Source organism: Phoenix dactylifera, chromosome 18, assembly GCF_009389715.1.
Source record: "Phoenix dactylifera cultivar Barhee BC4 chromosome 18, palm_55x_up_171113_PBpolish2nd_filt_p, whole genome shotgun sequence".
Classification (NCBI taxonomy): Eukaryota; Viridiplantae; Streptophyta; class Magnoliopsida; order Arecales; family Arecaceae; genus Phoenix; species Phoenix dactylifera.
In genome coordinates, this window is record NC_052409.1 from 6,367,032 (window position 1) to 6,389,763 (window position 22,732).

At 40.1% G+C, this 22,732-nt stretch overlaps 1 protein-coding gene across 1 annotated transcript; it reads left to right on the forward strand.

Moving 5' to 3' along the window:
• Positions 1 to 6,540: 6,540 nt before the first annotated feature.
• LOC103696090 (probable E3 ubiquitin-protein ligase RHA1A) lies at positions 6,541 to 7,459 on the forward strand. Its single transcript, XM_008777618.3, has one exon. It carries the CDS (start codon positions 6,678 to 6,680, stop codon positions 7,137 to 7,139), a length of 462 nt encoding a protein of 153 aa, XP_008775840.2. The 5' UTR covers positions 6,541 to 6,677; the 3' UTR covers positions 7,140 to 7,459.
• Positions 7,460 to 22,732: the final 15,273 nt, after the last annotated feature.

The following is a 22,732-nucleotide window of genomic DNA, read 5'->3' on the forward strand; positions in this document are numbered from 1 at the left end:
GCGGCCGTGGCCTGGCTGGCCGCTCCCCTTCTCCACCTCCGATGGAGGAGATAGGGCACGAGCACCCCCCAAGAAGCAGAGGAAGGTGGTGCTTGCGTAGCACGCGGCCGATGCCCGTGATCGGCCTGACGGCATCCCAGGTGCCCCGAGTCGGCGGCGGCTATGGGCAAATAGGGAGATCCCCCTTCGGCTCTTCTTTTCCAGTCATCTTCGGCCAGAAATCAAACCGGTTCCACCCATGGGAACCGGATTTGCATGAGCCGAGGACCCTTCCATGGTATGTTTGCATTTTAGGATTTTAGACGTAGGGTTTTGATTGCAGTGGTAAAAGCCATGATCAGATGAAGGAGAAAGATCTTTAGCCAATGTCAGATCACGAGTGAGATCTCCCCCCTTCCTCCACTGCATCTTATTCCTACCCTTCCTTTTCTTCTTTTGATCTCTTTTATTTCGTTGTCTATCTGTTTTGTTGTTCCATGATTAAACTAGATCTACTTGCATAATACAAGGGAAGACAGGGACTTACCTAGCTCCGGGACAACTCTGTGATGTTCCCTTTCGGCGGTTCAGATCCCTCTTCCGTTCCTTGTAGCAGAAAAAGAAGAGAGTGAGAAGAAATGAGAGACTGATAGAGTTCCTTTGCGAGGGATCCATGGGCTTAATAGCCTTCGGCCGTAAGAGAAGAGGGGTGGTGATCGTGGCTGTTAGGCGGTTGTAACCGCCTCAACAGCTGGCGATCATGGTTGCAGGGTTGGGTTTTTAAATGGACCACAGACCATAATCCAGGTCGGTCCATTTGGCCCGGTATTTACAAAATGTACATGAACAGGCACAATTTTGGCTTGGTCTGCTAATTAACAGGCTGTAACTTTTCAGCCCAAGCTATATCGTTACTCCAACTATCTCACCAATATCTTAGGCCCAGTGGAAGCCTGGTATTTCTTAGGTCCAATCTGTGTTATTGAGACCAACTGTCTCAAACCCTTTCAGGAGCAGTTCTAGTTAACCTCTTTCGACTTAAAAGTAGTGGAGCCCATTATAATTAACGCAAAACTAGGCTGTGGGCTGTAATGCCTGCCAAGAAACAACCCAAACAGGCATACCAAGCTGCAGTGCAGAATGGGTTAAGCTTATCAGAATGATCTCATGACCACCATTTCATCATGGATATGATGTCTAAACCTTTAAGCTTGAGCATGCAGTATCATTATAAGTATACAGAAGAAAACCCCAGTACTGCAGCACTAATAAGCACTACTGGTATACATGTATAACTTTCCTCCAAGTTCATAAAGAAAGAAAAGCAAGATGAGCAATGGAGCCAATCATTTTTACTACAAAACTGCCTTACTCCATATGAAAGCATTTTCACTTCTTGACAACACCTTCATCCTGTAGTTGAATCCATACATATAAGCATCATCAAAGACTTGTCCTTCGGGCAATGACGCACAAATGATGCTTACAATGAAATTGAGGGCAGAAAAAAAGGCAGAGCATGTGTGATGGTCCCTATGAACACCCAACTTAGCTACAGTTCCTCAAGCTACATTCTTTCCAATCCGATCAATAGGTCTGGCATGGACCCAACATCTGTATCCCGGATGCCCAGAGGATGAACAAATGATCTTCCTTAGTTCCATGAACATAACACTTCAATAATGTAATTTACCTTCTGATGTCATCATTTGGTCATCCTTTATTTTTTTCCCCTGAGATTTGATATCATTTTTCAGCATCAGATATTAATTTCTAGAAGCAGAGCACTACGAGGACCATGTGAGCATATATTTAGTCCCACATCAGTTGCATACTGAGAAAATCTCGGGTATACAATGTCCAACAATCAAAAATATCTCTTGCTAGTCTTTTTGGATGATGTCTTGGATTGTTATAATCACTCTTCTTGAAGGGTGACGAGTTCTCACAAGACAAACCTTTCTTTGAGGATATTATAAAAACCAGCCTTGTAATTCATTGAGGATACTACAGAAACCAACTTCCCTCTCTGCTCTAGGAAAATGGCTGAGTAGTTTAACAGCTGGCTTTCATTAATTTCAATCTTTAGACCTCTTTACTTTCAAAAAAATTGAGGATGAGGAGCACAAATTTTCTTAGCATTATTTTCCAAATAATTCATAAAAAATAAGGTCCTTTGCTCCTTGGGCATGCAAAACGTTTTATTTTACTTATGATATAATAACGCATCTTAGGGGTCATTGTTCGGTGCAATGGTAAAAAATTTGGACCGACAAATTCAAATTCAATGGTACAGATTTAAGACCGAGAGCCACTTTGCGTAAATAAATAGTGTACCCTTTATGATAAACCATCTTGCTCCATCCATTCATGGCAGCTACCAGGTCTGTCGGCTGAACTAATTTCCAGTTCACCTACCATTGCTGGCTTCAAGCAAATGTTGTCAGCCAAGAGAAGTTGGTTCAACTTGGATGCATGGCCCATCAGTCTCAGGCCATAAAGGAATACCTCTAACAGCCTTTATCACTTTCAAGTCAAGGAGTCATCTATATCTTGTCTTTTATGGCATCATGAAATAATTCATTAATTTAGATTGAAATCTAGAGGTATATTATTATGAGAAGGAAACAAATTGAAATGTACATATTAAGTCCAGAAGTATCAACAAATAAAGTGCCAACCCTGTACTAAAAAAATTTGAGAAAGTAAATAAAAGAGAAATTCATCCAAAAAAATGGAAGAGAGAAAAATGAACACCTCTAACAGCCTCTGTCAACTTTCAGTAAAGAAGTTATTTATATCTTGTTTTTTATGGCATCATCAAATAATCCATTAATTTAAACAGGAATCTGAAGTTATATTACTATGAGAATGACAGATATTAAAATCTACAACTTAATTTTAGAAGTATAAACAAGTTAAATAAAGTACCAATCCTGTATTGCGAAAAGTTGGAAAAGTAAATGAAAGAGAAACTTGTTATCCAAAAAAAATGGAAGAGCAATATATATATATATATAATCATTGCATAACAAAACTTTAAGGCCCTATATTGATAAAATTATTAATTTAATTTATTGATACAACTGCCATAAAAGATTTAGCAAGTTTGCTTTGTGAATAATTGGAAAATTATTATTTTAGCCTGAGGGTTGTCACTTTAACCTGCAAACTTGGCATCCATCTCAGACCCAACCTGCCCGATCTACATCGAACCGAATGATGAATGAGCCGGCTACGGGTTCAAAGTCAGATTCATTAAAACTTTACTGAATCTGACCCAAACCCATATAATAACCTGGTTTATCATGTACTACATAAATACGTGCATGTGTGCATGTATACATACATAAAAACATATATTTTTCAATTTCTAAACTCTTAGCATATAAAATTTTCTTTTATAAATTATAGGGATAGAAATATTAAAAATAATAACGTGTTGGAACATGCTATAATATTTATATGGACTTTAATTATATCTTCTAATTTTCAGTCAGTTATTATTATATTGTAATTGTGACATGCATGTTGTTTACGATTTAACTTTTGTAGCATGTCTTGGATATTTCATTGATAGAGTTCTCAAAATATCGGTCATTTTAACTTGATTGACTTTTCAAAATATTTTGATATCTCAGTTAATTCAAACTCGATGCATATTTTTATTATCTAAATCGGGACCGATCTAAACCTTCAAGGATCATATATGGAATAAAATTTAGACCTGAAGTCCGGTCTTAATTTAGCGAAGCCCAGACCCAATCCACCTAAGTATATTAGCTATGATATGAAAAGGCTATGTTGTAATTCGGGGAAAAGAGAGATATCTAATCATTTCTTTTATAATCACTTACCTTTCTGAACCTCTCTTTTGCGCAAGTGCCTTCCTATTTCTTTATAATCTTGTTTGTGCCACATGTTAATGATAATATTCGCAAGTTTTAATATTTTAGATGGTATGGGTGCCATTGTGGTGGTATCACTGCAATGACAGCAATAACACTTTTGTTCAGGTGCGGAACCCATCTATGTCATTTGTTGTTTTCACTTTAATCAATAGACACAATACACAAGCCATTTTGAGTATGATGCTTATGTTTATATATATATATATCAATTTAGCAGCACTAAGTTGTATTAAAGCTATGCTATGATGTGGCCACTTGTACGTAGTGCTGCTCCATTGCCGACTGCTGCAACCTCTCTTCTTCCACAATATTAAAGAGCATCCATTCCACTGTCACCCTCCGCAAATATGTGCACCAAACACAAGGGTTACATCATTAACAATGTCTCAATTGCAAGATGACAGTAACCCCACGACAACCACATCCTATATTTAATTAAACATAAGACGAACTAAGAAACCTCACCTTTTCTCAAATAATATTTTCAACGTAAAAATGGTTTAGATTCTCTTAATTGACCATTTATCACTCAACCTAGACGAAATCTACATGGTTTGGCGGGGCCGTCCATGATCTGTTGTCGGAATAGTTGGTGAGCCTTCCACTGTTTTATTACATAAAGAGTGTACTGTCTTTAGGTCAATGAATGCAAAGCTAATGAAAAAAATAAATGCATGCACCGTCCTCCTTTTCGGGTGTGCAGCTACCAATGTATCCAGAGGCACAGCAGCACTTGCTTCTTACGCGACATATAATGAAAGCTTTTCCGTTGTACCTCCCAAGGAGTGTAGAGGAAGCCTCTCAGGTTCAATGAAACCAACCATGGAGATCACCAAAATAAAAATCAACCAAGGAATGGCAAAATTAGAGCCCACTGTTTTAAGAAATCTGGCTGCTAATTGTTTCTTTTGATACAAATGTTATTCTAGGTCGCAATTCCTTTGTATCTCTTAAATTTGATATATATTATATTGCTATCACCTGGCCACCTTGTTTTTATCGTTATGACAGCTTACACGCATATATAACAACCTATAAATAATGACTGCTATTTATAAAGGCAACCACTGTAATGATGTTGAACAATGACATTTGGTTACCTGACGCTCTTGTTATTTATCTATTGATTTTTTTATTACAATAAAATTATATTTTTTTGTGTGGATATCGTCATGCTCCAAATCCACCATCTAGTTGCCATACAGCTAACGTGCAAAGCCTGCTAGGGGAATAAGAGTAGTTAAACTCTAATATTATTTAATGATTCAATAAGCTTAAATATAATTTTATTTGCGCATCTAGTGGTATGAGATGACTTCTATTCATTTTCTATTCTTCACTGATAGGCTAACTTAACTGTATCCTATGCATCTGCATCTCTAAAAAAGTAGTTAAAAAAATAAGATTAGCTACCACAACTCAGAATATCATCAAAAAAAAAAAAATAGCCAAAAAATATTATATGAATTACTTGGCTCTATATAAATACTTAAGATCTACCTATTGCATAGCTAATATGAGACTAAATACACACTCGTATCTTATATACTCTCTCTATTTAAGTCCTGACATCTTAGAATCAAAATTCATTCATATTCAATTACACTATAAATCTAATCACAACTACTACAATTAGCTCATGATCAGCCTACATAAGCCCATTCAGCAATGTCCCCTAATTCAGATGGCTATGGTGGGTACCTATCACAACCTAGGATCTCATCTAAAAAAGATAGCTAGAAGATATTATTTGGAATTTTTAGTTCTATATAAGTACCTAAGATCTATCCGATATATAGTTGATATAGAATTAAATATATGCTCCCATGGATCTTTACATATATCTTATGGATAAGGATGCATATTCAACCACTATATACTATTGCAATGGGTCATAATAGCCATTGCAGTACATCGGTTAAAAAGTTGAAGAAGGTCGTGGTAAATCAGTAAAAATATTCAAAAAAAAGCTAGGTTTTAAATTTTCTTTAGCCAAGTAGCATTCATTCATTGCAGTGCCCTTGTTTTTCCTGTCTCGCTATTCTTCCCTCCTCTTCCTCTCCTTTTTTATTGTGCTTCTATACCTCCTCACTAGGCATTCCCAGCTCTTTTCAATAAAACATAAAAATAAAAATAACAAAATAAAAAAAAATCATTGCAACGTTATAACAGTAATCAATCTTTTTGGGCCCCAAAGATCAGATGGAAATGGTGGCATTACTAACACACCGATCCATTGAAATAGCTCCAAATTGTATGTCCATTATTGTCGCCATGAAAAGCTTTCATACGACAAAACATCCAAGGCCCAACATGCTTCAACGAAAAGAAATTAATATTACGGCAATAGCAAACAACTTGACAAATCTCCACCGAGCCTTGGTATTGGCTCAGTAATTCCCACATGAATTCCTGCCCGTGCTACATTGGATGATGAGATTTCTCGTATGCTATCATACCATTATTATTTCTTTTACCCATGCAAGGTCCCATCAATAGATAGCCCCAAAAACCTTCGTTAGAAGAGTCAATGGCTGGCCACCCCGGAGGACGGCCAGCATTCGAGAAGTCCTCCGACTCCTTCGTACCCTAAAAGATACAGAGAGCACATGGGCTGTCAACCACACCTCTTCTTCCTCCCCACCTCACAACCACCCTCCTATTTATAGACCCCACCATTCACCCCCTCTCCATTCTCTCCTCATCACCACCGACAGCCCTTGTTCCTTTCTCGCCACCCCCACCACCTTCTCTTCTTTCATTCACAACTCTTTCTCCAACTCCACAATGGGCTTCCCTTCTGTCTGCTATTGTGTCATCCTTCCGAAGCCTCTGATCCTTCTAGTCCAACTCCTCGACTGCCTGAAGTTCGCCGTGTCGGCGATCCTCTTCTGTCTTGGATTCGCCTCGTCTCCTGAAGATTATGTCTATCCTCTCTCGGCGACCGATTTCTCGGTCCCTTCGTCTCCTCCGATCACCCCTTCGGAGATCAAAAGTAGGATTCCGGTCGTGAGGTTCTCGAGCTTTCGCAAGAGTTCAGCCCAAGGAGAGGAGTCCACCTGTGCTGTTTGCTTGGGAGCATTGGAGGCAATGCAAGAGGTTAGGGAGCTTGGCAACTGCTTTCATGTGTTCCACAAGGGGTGTATAGATAAGTGGGTGGACATGGGTCGGGTCACCTGCCCGTTGTGTAGAGCCCAGTTGTTGCCCAAGGGAAGGGAAGAGAAAGGGATGGCTGTTGGGTTGATGTAAAGCTTTTGAGATGATTATGAGACGTGTTCATCAGGAAATTGTCAATTAGTATGTGAGTGGCCTCATCGAGAGTGGTCCTGTAGGGTATTTGTTACACTGGATCCTCCAATATGGGATCACATTTAGATTTTTGTAATCTTCTCCCCTCTTCTTTCGAAAACTGAATCATGTGTACAGTTGATAGTGGAGTACCTTCCATGACTTTGATGTTAGGGACTGGTTTTTTGTTCATTCCTATGGAGGCCTAGGCAGTGTTGTATGATTGCTTCCACTTCCAAAGTAAAATAAATAAATGCTGGTGCCCTTGGCTTCAGAATTCAGAATACAGGATAAGCAATGATGATTGGATGTGCTCTAATTTGAGAGTAGATTGCATTGCCTGGTCCTGGTGCAAACAGGTTAAAGAAATTGCTCTGCAGCACTCCTGAAAGCAAACCTAGTTCATGGTCACAAGCATGTCAAGTTTTTTATATCTCAAAATTTATGATCGAGATTGCCTTGCGTTGCGCTGTTTTCGCCAAAGTTGGCAAATGTTAAATAGATGACCTGATTCACATAGATAAAGTGTGAAGATCCGTGCAGAGGTGCCTTTAGTTCTATATCAGTTGTTCGTCGGAAAGATTATGGGTATTTATAGAGGACTAAAGAACTCCAAAAAAAATATCTTCCAGCTAGCTTTTTTAGATAAGGTCATGGGTTATTATAAATAGTACCAGAGCGAACCTGGCCCATAGCCCATATGGACTAGAGACACTGCAGCATAGATTTGTTGATGCTGACTACGGTCGATCATGATACTTATGATTAGATTTGAATGGATTTGGATCCTTAGCCTGGTGAAGACATCAAGACTAAAAGAATAGAGTATGTGAGGACTCATACAGGCGTGTGTTTAATCCTATATAGGTTATTTGTCAAAAGATTTTGGATACTTATATAGGACTAAGGACCTAAAAAAATGTCTTCCGGTGGATGAAATTCTGGATTGTTAGATAAGCATTAATGTTGATAATTTATTTTCATGAAGAAGCACCTCAACCCTTAAATATTGGTCTCGATACCCTCTGTCTACCATCCGGGATCATATCAAACATATAAAATTACATTGGCTATGCCCAAACAGTTCAAAGAAAGAAATTATATATGCTCCCCAGCAGTGTACCTTGAGGCGGCTGTTTCAGGAGGGGAATGATGATGCCTATATAACAATAAATAACTCTTGTAAGAAGTCTATCGTTGCAGGTTGGAAAAATATATTGAAGAATAAATTTCAAAGATCAATCCAAATGATCAAGTGATACTTGCTGATCTAACCACCAACAGAATGTAACACAAAAAGAATCATAACCTTTCTCTTTAGTGGGTTCAATTGCACTGGAATGAGAATGATGCAAGGGTGATGGATTGAGTTCAATCATGGCATTAGATTCCAAAGATCCTTGAATGGCTCTAAATGAGCATCCTCCAGCCTTCAGCTGAAACACTAAGAGATACATTTACCATGGTACACTAATAGCAATGAATTATTTGGCATTTGTTTCCTCTGATTAAAATAAAACCATTTTCATTGAGCTGCTCTTTGATGTCTTCCAAATGACGCTCAACACAATTTAAAAAACAATTCATAGCATAACATGGCAAGAAAATCAAAACAATTCATACATAATATAAAATGACTAATTTAAACATCTACCTATTATCTTTATAAGTAATTTGCATAAGAAAGCTCAAAAAACCATCAATTTTCTTATTATAGACTAGAAAGATGGTATTTGCTTCTGTATTGGCTGTTTACAGTGCTGGAACAGGGTTTTTGTCTTGGATGGTTTTGGATTTGCTCACAGCCAGCCAATTACGGAAGGCTTAAACTCGGTTATGAAAGGCCTGATATCACCGTCGATTCTCTTTTCTTTACCACCCAGAGTGTATTTTATGTACTGGTGGAGAGTAGAGGGCACCACAAAGTGTTCGTGCAGCCATGGTCTACCCAGTAAAGCCCGGTAGGATGTATCAGCATTAATCACATCAAACTGAACTTCAGTCTCCAAGCTACCTAGGCGCAAAGGCAAAATGATGGATCCAAGTGCGGCGGAAAGATTAAGCAGGTTGGTAGATAATATAGATTAGCGTCGCTCAGATTCAGGCAGGTGCTAATTGGATCATATTCAAGTCAGGTCAGAAAACCCTGACCTGATTTTAATTTTGGTAAAATAATCAAGCTGAATCCAACTAGATTATGAGAGCCTATTTATGAACTCAATTATTTGGCTAGGTTCAGGTGGGGTGGCTGTAAATGTCAGAAATTGCCAGCCTCAGTTATTTACAGGATTGGGAAGTCTTGCTTGACCTCCGGCATACACTATATCTACCAGGCTCAGCTTATTATTCTAGCCCAAAGTTTGGGAATCAGAATATGAAAAGGCAATAACATTAAGGTTCTTTTTTTCTACATGTAATCCTTCTCTTATAGATTAACTGCATATAAATATTCTTCTTTTATATACTTGCGGATCAAGACCTCTCATATCTCAAAAATTCCTCGACAGGACTCAGGCCAAGTTGGCTGTCTTCAGTCATAATGGAATATTATCCCCTGCTCTGTCCCTGTTAAGCTTTTAGCTGGTGGCCACTTGTAATTCTTGATGCTATCATCATTGTACTTGATCTCCTTGCGAGCATTGTTGTTATAATTAGTATCTTGATTTTATCTGGAATTTGCTCCAAGGGCCTAGTGGGAGGAGGAATGAGAATCAACATAATAAATATTTCATTATGTCTAGAAGAAACTTGATTTGGGTCCTATGGGCAATTTCTAAGATAAGGTAGTTCTTGATCGTATCAGCGCCAAAAAATCTGATCGCATCAGAATTCCATAGCTAAGTATGCTTTGGAGAGAGTAGGGCTGTTATTCTGACCTGCACCTGACCGACTTGGACTCGATTGGTTCCCGACCTAAGCCCCACTCAGACTTATCAATGAATGGATTAGGTATGGTCCGAAGTCAAAAATATCATGTTGCATCTCGGTTTGAAATGTTCAAATCCAACCCGACCATATCCTGACTAATTACTTGGTGTGTTTGTATACATGTATAATATTAGATTTTATTTTGTATACCCTTCAATCTCTAAACTCTTAGTTTATAAAATTTTTCTCTTGATACTTAGTGGGGTAGAAAAAAATAAAAATATTCACATGTTAGAACATATTTAGATGTCTGTAGTTGACTTTAATTTAAGTGTACCTTTTCAATTTTTAATTAATAACTTTAATATGGTTAATTAGCAAATGCTTATTGTTCATGGTTTAGTTTTTAGCAAATGATTCAAATGTTTAATTGATATACTTCTTGAAGCATGGATGGATTTAGCTTGATTAATTGTTCAAGGTTTTTTTTTTTTGTTTCCCGCGGGGGGGGGGGGGGGGGGGGGCGGGGGCTAATGGGCATCTGAACCCAATCTACACCAATCTAAACTCGATACAAACTAGGTATGGCACAAGTTTTGACATATCTAAGCCCAGTCGAAGAACTTGTATAATTTTTTTTACTCGAACTTGGATCCAACTTAATCCTACAATAGGCCAAGTATGGAACAAAATTTAGACCCAAACTACAGGGGTTCTGGGCCTGGATTTATGGAAACCCAGACCTGACTTTAACCTAATATCACCTCTAAGGTAATACCATGTGATCCAATTGGAGAGAAGAAAGATTTTCTTCAACCTGCTCAACTTGAATCACTGAAAAGATAACTAGAAGAAGATGGAGAAATCTCAAAAATATAGTTTTAAGTCCCCTTTTCTTTCATTAATGATTAAAAATGAGGTATATACCTCTATTTATAATGTGAGGTCCATCCTAATACGATTTGGGTTGGATTACTCTTCCTAATCCTAGTAGAATTTTTTTTTTCTAAAATAAATATCTCTAATAGAAAAGCTAAAAATTTTAAGAAGGTAGATCTCGACTTCTACATTAACTTTGCCTTCGGTCGTTTTGTTTGATTCTTCTCGGATAGAGAGCTATGTCTGATTAAAGTTTTACTCGAAAAGAAAACTTTCGGTTTGACCAACTCGTTTTGGGTTCTAATGGTGGAATTTCATCCCAATTCAACCTCCTAGTTTTAGATTTCGAAAAGATATCCATTTTTTTTAAAAAAGATCATTTCAATCGAGATCGTATGACTAAGTTATGGCTTCTGGAAGTTTGGCTGCAACTTGGCTTTCCCGATGTGGTGGATCTCACTCTTGAACCCTGTCTAGCCTAGCCCATAGTGATCAAAATGGTCTACATCAAGTCTTAGGATCCTCCAGGATCAAAGCTCCCCCTGTTTAGAAAATTTAGCTCTCCCCTAAATTAGAACTAAAGGTAGAAAAATGCCTGCTGTCCTATCATGGTTGAACCTCCTAGCCTTACTTGGAGACAATTTCTGGCCTGGCTCTTCTTCGCTCTCGAGTCTCGGCGAACCACTTGCTCTACTCCTGCATCTAGACTTTGTGGTAGGGACACTCCTTGCTGTCTTTCCTATTCGATGATGACTATGACTTCCTCAATCTTGATCTTGGTAGATCGATTAATGGAACGAAAGAACGAGAGCTTGGCCTCTCATAAGTAGTATCAGATTTTCGTACTATTATCACAAACTTGTTGCTGGTATTAACAAGTTGCTTCGCTTGGGCAGCAATTGCAAGGTCTATATTTTTTTGTGTTTTGGAGGCATTGATCATAAACTCCTTCTTGTCCTTCACGAACTGATACATATTCAGATGTCGGTAGAAGATTGCATCTCCATCCCAAAAGTATGGGCCCTCAAGGATAACTTGGCAAACATCTAAAGGAACAACTTCACAAGTTACTTCGTCGATATACCTCTCAGTTATAGCAAATTTGAAGATACATTGCTTTGTGATCTTCCATTCAACGTCCTTTTGAATCCAACCAAGAGAGTAGGGCACAGATGAGGCTTAACCTGCAACTCCAACTTATGAACCAAATTTTCAGAGATGAGGTTCTTCTAGCTTCCAAGATCCACAATAGCCTCAATGATTCTCTACTTTACTTGAATCTTCAATTGGAAGAGTTCCTCTCACATTTCTAAATCTACTTCAGTAGTTGTCTCGGGTTTTCTCACTATCAGGCTCAATTTGGAGACTGTTTACTCAAGCTCTGGCAGCTCCTCAACTTCTACCGTATTGAAAACCACTTTTTTCTTCTTTTTGGAATGATCTTCTTCTTGTGTCTTCCCCTTCGGTAACAGCTCGGGGTGAAGCTTTCAATACTTCTCCTTAGTGCATCCATGATGGTTACAATAATCACAATAAATTTCTGAGTCGTGTTGATGTGCTTCTTTCTGTACTACCTTTCTTGATATGGATTTCTGCCATTTTTCTGAACTTATTACCCTTTTTACCTTGTCTAGGCTAATTATTCCTCTCAATCCCTATGGCCTTCATACTAGCTTTGTTGATGTCTTCAACTTTGAAGAATTTCAGCTCCTTTTGGATACTTTCGTAGATATCTCTGATTTCATAAAAACTGCATAATCGTCGGTGGAGATTCTGAGCGAGATTGCTTGCTTGTGAAACTCGGTGGCGTAGTCCTGAACAGACTGATCATACTTCTTCCATATAAGTACTACCACTTAATCTAATGATCCTCCTCATGGCCAATTGGGTAGAATTACTTTTTGATTAGACTTTTGAATTTATTCCATGTCAGATTCGAAATATCATTGTTTCTCATATATAAATTCTGCCAGATAAGAGCATTGCTAGAAAGCTTGAGATGGGTAAAAGCTACCTTTTAAATACTAAAGTATCTATAGATAGTAAAATATGTCTCTAGGTGGTCTAGCTAGTTATCTAGCTTTTTGGGATCACAATCCCATTATATACAGGGATCTGAATTCAAGCCTCAACTTTAAATGGTTGAAGAGAGATATTTTTCATAGGTCGCTCATCCTCATCCTCATCTCTAGATGGTGGTTCTTTATCTCGATCCATAGGAGACAACTTTACAACAGAAATTATTGATGCTTGTGCTGAAGGTATCGCCAATCTCGAGACAATTTCGATGAGTTGGGCAATCTACTTCTCCAGTTGTATGAGACGTTTCTTCATCTCATCATCACTCGTTGAGGAAGAACTAACACCCATACTTGTCTTTGTCATTCGATATACTTGAAGCATAGCCCTTCTCTTGATTGTTTGTATTGCTCATGCATTTGGACTATGAACAAAAGCCTCCATATATATAAAGGGATGGAGCTCTGATACCAACTTGATCTGATTGGGATGAAGGAAGATTTTTTGCAACCAACTCAACTCGAATCTCTCGGAAGATAACTAGAAGAGGATAGAGAAATCTCGAAAGTAGAGCTTTAAGTCCCATTTTCACTCATTAATGATTAAACAAATGAGGTACATAGTCTCTATTTATAATATAAGGTCTTTTCTAATATAATTTGGGTCGGATTCCTCTTTCTAATCCTAAAAAAACTCTTTTTTCTAAAATAGACATCTATAGTAAAAAAAGCTAAAAATTTTGAGGAGGTAGATCTCGACTTTTACATCAACTCTGCCTTCTATCACTCTGCCTGATTTTTTTTAGATAGAGAACTATGCTCGGTCAAAGTTTTACTTAAAAAGAAAACTTTCAATTTGGCCAGCCTAAGTGTGATATCCAATTTCAAAAAAAAAAAAAACAATCATCTCAATCGACCATTATATGACCAAGTTATTGCCTCTAAAAGTTTGAGTGTGACTCGGCTTTCCGATGTGGCGGACTTCGCTCTTGAACTTTGTCCAACCCCACTCATAGTAGTCAAAATGGTCCAGATCGAGTCTGAGGATCCATCTGGATCACATGATGGGTGAAATAAGGAAAATCTTCGTCTATAGATATCTAAAAAAGAAACCTTTATGTGCGACTAGTCTATAATGGGAAAGCTTATATGCCTAAAAGAACTAAAATGGGTAAAGTACAATTAGATCTTTTATTGTGCTCTAAAATTACATTAGGAAATGCACATTTTACTCTAAAACAAATCTTCTACTTAAGTGTCAACTTACAAGGTGATGTTGATTATACTAGCCTCTTGTAAAGTGCTTCACAAGAAAAAGAAGTCACAAGATATGCTAAAACATTCCAAAGGTCGGCATGCTAAGAATTTCTATTAGTAGATCGTATCTAGGCATGGCAAACACTATGTCGTAGAAAATAGCAATCGGTACAATAGAAGTATTGGAGAAAGTGCATGTCCAAAAGTTGGATTTCAGGTCACGTACAATATAGATGCAACTACTTATATTTAAGTTTTTCCTTTAATTTTTCTAAATTTTGGTAGGTCTCCCCTTCTCCAATTGCCATTTAGTGTAGGCTGAGTTTAGATCCTCGGAGATGGTCAATTGTTTTGCTCGGTAGAGGCAGGTGCATATTTGGCTGGGTGATAAGTCATCTATCTCAGAGATGGACAAACATCGCCTATCGCATTAGCATGCCAAACATAGTAGGTTAAGAAATGGGCAATAACTATCCATTTCTGAGATGGGTAACATATTGTCCAACTAAACATGCAGCCGGCTCTTGTGGTGCAAAACACGCACCACAGAGATCCGGACTCATAGTAGACCCCACTCTCTAGCAGAATTTCCCAAGCTAAAAATACACCAATGATTTTTATGAATGGTTATAAAATATTTCTTTCTAAAGGGTCATGAGATGATCCATAAGCCAATCCATGATAGATGGGATAACACTTGTAATAAATAAACAAATAAAAGAGTTGTTAGTAAATAGATTAATATGCTAAAAATATAAACTAAGACCAAAATAGTCCAATGAAAAATAATAATATTAATCATCATCACATCAAGGCTTGTAAGCAGTAAGTTGTCTACATATTTGCTTCCTTCTGTAAAAGAAATAATTAAAGTGAGGATACGCCGTCTAATTTATAAAATTTAGGGATCAACAAGAACACGTTGCCAACCCCTTACATTGCAAGTTTTGATCTACAATTGACTCTTCCTTGCAGGCTGATCTGCTATCTCATTTTATAGCTCGTGTATGTTGCAAGGTTTCAAATCTACAGTATATGGGGTATCATATTGACCATCAACTTTGTATTCTGCACTATATTGACCTCTATCAATGCAGGGGTATTGATGGGGACATTAGAGCCCTTCATCCAGATGATCCTGAGCCCTCGGATTGAGTCAGACCCGGATTGGGTCCATTTGAATGCGAGTCATTTTCTTTTATTACATTATTTGCTTTTGTCTTAGTTAAGTCAATTTGGTCAGTTGTTTTGTTATTAGACTAGTCAATTGGATTTATGTAATTGGGTTAATTTAGTGGACCAATTTTGGTAAGGGATTAATTGATGTAAGGGTCAAAATTTAATTAGTGTCAATTGATTGATTTGATCAATTGATTACTTGATTTGGTTAAGATGTAAGGTCTATATAAAGACCATCCCTCTCATGTATGAGGCGATTGATGATTGAATGAAAAAAATTCTAGCCTTCCTCTTGTTCTTCTTCTTCCTCCTCTTCTTCTCTTCTTCTTTCTGCGTCTCTATAACCTCTTCTTCCTTCTCCCTTTCTTATTCTTCCTCGTTCTTCTCTTCCCTGCAGTGGTTCTACATCAGCTTGGTATCAGAGCTTCGGCTTTGCCTCTGTGCCAAAGCCTCGGGTCCCTAAACATCATCTTTCTCCCTTGCTGCCACTTGAATCCACTGCCACCCCTGCTGCGGAACCTTACCCTACTGCCTCCACATCCCCTGCTGAGATACGCCCCGTGCGATGCGACATTCGCAGCGGAATTCGCACGGAACGTCGTTCATTGCATGAACGCGCCTCGAATCGTAGAATTCAAAATACTTTCTGAATCCAAATCCAGAAGATCTTTAAACTCATTAGGAAGAGGAGATTAGGATCAGAGGAGGGTTGATTAAGATTCATAAAACTGAAACAAAAATCAGAAGTTATAGATTTGAAGATCTCATCTTCAAAAATTCTGCACGTATAGAACACCGCAGTCTGATGATCTTTCTAGGTTTCTGGTTAAGCCGCACACATGTCCGGCCTCTATAGGTATCCACACGAGGATCTAATCATCTGAGATAGGGTCTTACCGGAGTGCTAGCTCCTTGCAAAGACCTCTCATGACTATCATAATATTGAAAGATAAAAATTTGCAGCATACCTCTTTGAAGGTGAATGCTTTCTTCTTCAACCTTGCTCGCAATTAAGGGAGAGAAGGAGGTAGATTTGCTCGTAGATCTTCCTCACCTTACAACCATGGAAGAAGAGGATGAAGAACACTCCTTGCTGCCGTGGAGAAGGAGAAGAGAAAGAAGGGGCTGACGTGAGGAAGAACACCTTCTTTCTCGGCGTGATTTGATCTCTTCCTTTGCTTCTTCTTCTTCTTTTCTTTCCAACGCTTGGAGGAAGAAGAACCCTTTCACCTTGCTACCATAAGGAGAGAAGAGGGCCTCCTCTTGCTGTCGTGGGAAAGGAAGAAGGGAAGAGGGAGGAGGCGTGGAGGGAAGAGGAGAATTCTATTTCTCATACGCCTCCATGAGTCCTTTAAATAGATTGGGTTTAGGGCTTTTTCCAAAGTCTATCAAGAGTAGGAGACAAACTTCTCAAAATAACCCATCCTTGGATTAATGCCAAGTGTCCAATCCATGTGCCCAAGGTGCCATCAAATCAATGCATAACAAGTGTCATTGGATCTAGAGCTTAGAGCCTAATCCAATTAGGCTTGAACCCATTCATGGCGCCATGATAAAGTCCTAATCATATTAGCTCTTGATCGATTTCCTAGATAAGCCTAATTCCTAATCAAATTAGGAGTTAGGCTAACTCCTAATCACATTAGGATAATTAATTTGGGAGTATGCATCCAACGATGCCATGTGGACTTTAAAGTCCGCATAGTGTGAACACGACTTAAGTCATATTCATCCTACGATGACATGTGGACTTTAAAATCCGCACAAATCCTGGTTTAATCCAATTGACCCAATCATGAACCCAAATCAATTTGGGTCGAACTCAATTTAATTTGACTCATTTAAACAGCCCAATTGCAATCTAATTGCAATCAATGCCACTTAATTTTTCTTCCATTAACTCACTAACACTTAGTGGGTTAATTCAATCACCAATTATATTGATGATTGATTACTATTATGATTCCAAATCATAATTATGATAGTTTAACTAATTAAATTCTCTATGTGTGTGACCCCGTAGGTTCTATTCTGATCGGTAGTAAGACATATCGAGATCTCCATCTCAATATCACTGAAATTTCTTTCAGTGGGCTGAAACAATTTCAGTTCTACTCTTAGGGTTCACTGATCACCAAGTGAATACATTCGAGTCTCACAATCCACTAGTGACACCTAGCAGTATGTGGTGGCAACCCAGCAAAATGGAATATATGAATCTCTAGGTGTAGTTAGCGTATGATACAGTCTTTCTATCATTGATCCCGACGTGATGGAGGTTATGGATATCTCGTCAAACCCCATCGTCCGTCATATATCAAATTTATTCGACTTTCAGTTCGAGATATGGAAAACTCCTTTTCCAAAATATATGACCAGAAATTTATCGAACTCAGTCTTATAAATCACATAGGATCACTCCTAATCTATCATGGTCGATAAATCCTATCTAGATGCAGCCCTATTTCAAAATGAACCTACTGCAGCCAATCCGCACTACAAGGATCTAAATGGCTAGGGCCCAAGTTCACATGCTCATCAAACTACAGCAACTTCACAGTGAATAGCTAAGGCATCACAGGTCAAAGGACCAGTTATATAACTATAGCATAAGTAGTCACTGACGAGTGGATAGACATCCATGTGACTACTTTCTTTGGTCACGCTCAGTACCTTGTTCTCTAATAAGTACTCGCACAATCACTCCAGTGTCTCTACACCGTGGACTCGAAACTCGTCCATCTGACTAAGTGATCTGTGCACTAATCTCAATGAATCGATCACCGTCTCTCGTGATGGATCCATCGATCAGGAGTATTTAGAAATTAATCCCTAATGACACATGCCTCAAATTCTCAACTTCTTGAGAATATGTGTCATCATCTATTAATTTCTTAGACGATTCATGGACACAGACAAATTTGAATGAAAAACAAATTGCCCAATCTTATTTATTGATAAGAGTCAAATTATAAATTTGTGCTCCAGATTAGAAATATGCATCAGCCACATTGGCTTCTAGGGCATACTTCTAACACGCATCTCCGACACTGCTTCTCCCTCGACTTCCCATGGCCCACCACCCCTTTCCTATCTCTCTCTCTCTCTTGGTGCTCACCAGAAAATCAGTGAAATAAAAAGGGAAAACCCCTATTCGTCAGGCCCGTCCCGTCAGCCGCCAAGCCCATGTCTACCACTCCCACGCTCCATCGCCGCTGCATCGTGCCACTGCCAGGCTGAGCACCACCTCCTTCGAAGTATCGCCGCGTGCTCCAAGTGCTCCGCCACCATCGGGCGCCCTGTTGCCGCCCGTGGAAGCTTGAGATCGGCCGCCTGCGTCATGTCCGCAGAGGAGACCGCCGCCGTGCAGCCCCACAGTCAGTCACCGCTGGTCGCCGCAAGCCTGCAGCCGCTGCCATGCCCTCTGCCCGCCCGCAGCCGCCGCCGCGATTATCGGCATGCCCTCCCGTAGCCAAAGGGAGGTTGAAGAAAGGATTAACAGGTAAGTCACAAAACCCGTTAACTCGAATCCGGTAATCCTGTTCCAAAAAAACTCTGCACGTGACCGCACATGCATGCAAAAAAAAAAGAGAAAAAAAGGAGTAAAAAAAGAATAAAAAAAAAGATTACCATTTCGTCTTCCCCGAGCCGTGGCCGTCGTCGTTCCACCGCCGTCGCGCCACCACCACTCCGCCGCTCGGTTCCCACCGCGCCGCCCAAGCATGAGCCGCTTCCCGTCGCCGCCGAGGTCTTCGCCGGTGCCACCCAGCCTTGAGCTCCCCGCCGAGCCGCACCGCCTGCGCATGCCTTGCCGCCGTCGCCACCCGAGCACCTCCTCCGTGATCTCCCCTTTAGAGCGCTGCCACCTGAGGACCGCCACCTCGGCCTCTCCCACTGCCGCCACTTCCCAGCTGCTGCGCCGGTCATGCCACCGCTCTCCTCCGCGACCTCCTTCGCCGACGTCCCAGTCGCCGCCGCCGCCCGCCGCTCCTCCTTTCGCCTAGCAACACCACCCCGCCTCCACCCCTCAACCGCCACAGTAATCCCTCCGAGGGCCCCCTCCGAGCCCTCCCATGAGCCATTGCCCCTTCCGCCTTCCCTCCCTTCCCCTCTGCTCAGCCGTAACTCATCCCGAGCCTTCCCATCTCCCCCTCATCTCCCTCCTCTTCGTTCCCCTCCCAAAGCGCAGCTCCCCAGGGTTTCAGGTCGAAACCTGTTCACTGTCCTCCTCCACTCTATAGAACCGACCCCAAGCTCACAGTCCCTCACGGGTCAATCAACAGGCCCCCGCTTTTCAGAGCCCAACCATCACTCGACAGGCCCAAGCCCACACGACTGATCTTTCCTTCTGTGGCCCAAACCCCAGCAGGCCCGCTATCCTCCACTTTTACAGGCCCATCAGGCCCGCCAGATCTCTTTGGAGCTGCTGTACTCAGGTTCTATCTTCGGCAATTGGAGAGCCCATCAGCTGCAGCCGCGCCCTTGATCGTCGCCCTAGCCCACAAGCAGACGATTCTTGTCGCCTGCTTCACAACAGGTGATAGGTTTCTACTTTTCTTGGGCTTGTTCATTTAATTATGTTCTAGTTCTCTTGCATGATAGCCATATTCTTGAAACTTACTTTTACTGTCAAAATTTAGAACATTGAACCTTTCACTTCTGAACCCGTCCTATTATCCATTAAATATATTAAATTAGCACACCCTAATAACAGGATGTTTCTCAATATTATTCGATCAGATTACTTTAGGATCAGAACAACTGTAATACTTAATTGCAATCTAATTTCTTAAATTGAATAATCTTAATCCTTACATTCGAATAACCGAAGTAAAAATCAGCAACATTTAAACTTTAAGTTATTCTTGTGAAAACTTGCTGATCTCTGAAATCATAATAGATTGCATTAATAGGTTGTCCTGCATCAAATTTGGTCATGCATCATATTTATTAGGGTTTCATTAGCGACACTGCATTTCACATCATCACATAGTGTTATTATTACTTGCCAACCCGTACTGATAGGGAGTATGATTTCCGTCAACCTAAAATCCCTGTAGAATTTCGACATTAGATCTCTTATGGAACAATTCGATGCCATGCATGATGGAAACGAGGAATTCAAACAAGAGATCCGTGAGCTCATGCGAAATTCTAAGACCCCTAAACCACCAACCCCCATTGTAGCCCAACCTAAAATCGGTTTGGCCGCACCACCTATAGTCCTTCCCTATCCTCCTAGGAACTAACCACCTTTCGATTACCAGCGCACTCTAGATAAGAGGCTGCTGCGTGCCGTAAGAGTAGAGGCCCCTACCTTTGCTGGTCAATCCGAGCCAAGCGTGTATCTCGATTGGAGAGCCGCTATGGACAATTACCTTGAGAGGAACGAGATAACTGACGATAAAAAAGTACGATTTGTCAAAATGAAGCTTATTAGGCAAGCTCACTGGTACTGGCATAATGTTGAATATATGCGTGAGACCCAAAGGCTTCCTCATATAACTACATGGGAGGATATGAAAGAAAAGCTAAATAAGAAGTATCTGCCATTTTCATACCGACAACGCCTTATGGATAAGTGGCAGAAGCTAACTCAAGGGACATCGACGGTTGTTGATTACATCGCACGTTTTAAGAAATTTTATATGAAGTGCAGTGTAATAGAAGAGGAGACTCTTACCCTCTCTAGGTTTCAAGCAGGACTCTATGAGGAAATTTAGGAATAACTACTCCTCCGAGAGATTACCACTCTTAACCAAGCATACCAGTTGGCTCAAGATGTAGATAGTTTCTTAAGACTACCTGTGGTGAGGCCCATCGACCCTCAACCACTGGCCCCAGGAGTCCGACCTAACTAAAATTATCTCCCACAACCTAGACCGCTTTTCAATCCTCCTAATCAGCCTGGCCTAACCCAAGCATCGACTCGATGCCTGTCCCGAACCCTTCAACTGATAAGGAAAAAGGAATCTTAGGTTCCAACCCTCCTTCTCGAAGCCAAATCCAATGCTTCTGGTGCCAAAAGTCCGACCACATCGCGTCCCAATGCTCTGCCAAGACTTACCTGATTACTGAACCAGAAGCTAGGATCCAAGAGACCGAATATGTCAAAGAAGTTTATGAACCAAATATAGAAAACTATATAGAAGACTTTGAAGATGAACCCACTGGATTAGACTTTGTCCAAAATGATTTCCAAAGGGAGACTATTGACCTAAGTACAACTAAGCCACTTCACATCACTACTGTGGAAGAGGTAGTGAAAGATATTGAGAGCCAGTCACCTGAGTTGGCACTTATGGCTAAAGATACCAATGCGGAGTCCAACTTTGAACATTCTCCTGTAGTAGTTCCCCTTCTAGAGGAGTTTCATTCTATAGTCTCTGATGATCTTCTGGATGCACTTCCTCCAATGCGTGATATCCAACATGCAATTGATCTAGTTTCCGGAGTATCTCTGCCCAACCTTCCACAACATAGGCTCAACCCGAATGCATATACTAGGATCTGGGATTTAATGTTACCGACAGTTGAGTTTGTATATAATAGTTCGGTTAACAAGTCCATAGGCATGAGTCCATTAGAACTGGTGCATAATTACAAATGTAGGCAACCCATAGACCTATTTTTCATGTCTCATCAGTATAGAGTCTTTGAGTCTGCACAATCATTTGCATCACATCCACATTCATTACATCAAGAAATTAGCAATTGTATTCACTTTAATAACTTAAAATATAAATTCCTTGCTGATTTACACAGACGTTATAAAGAGTTAAGTGAAAGAGGTTACGTCATGATAAGAATTAGGCTTGAATGACTTTCTTCGAAAATGTTCAAAAAATTGCAACCTTATAGTGCAGAACCGTTCAAAGTCCTATAGAAAATTAATTCGAATGCATATGCTGTGGATCTTCCTGATGACTATGGGATTAGTGTGACATTTAATATTGAAGATTTAGTCTCATACATAAAGACAATATTCATGCCTTCTGACCCCTTTATTGATATACCTGCCCATGATGAACATCCTGAACTATTACCTGCTATTAAGCCACCACCTCCCAAATTTTATGCACGCAGAGAACAAATAGAACATATATTAGATGAGCAGGTTATGTCAACTAGAAATGGTGGTTATCAACATTACCTTTTTCGGTGGAAAGGTCGACCAAAGTCTGACATGACGTGGATTTTCAAAGCACAGTTGCAGCACCTTAACCCGATCTTCTGGAGCAGTACGACAGCTGGCCAGACCTGTACTCGATGAGATCGAGTTTTTCTCACCCGGGAGGAGTTGACGGGGACATCAGAGCCCTTCATCCAGATGATCCTGAGCCTCTGGATTGA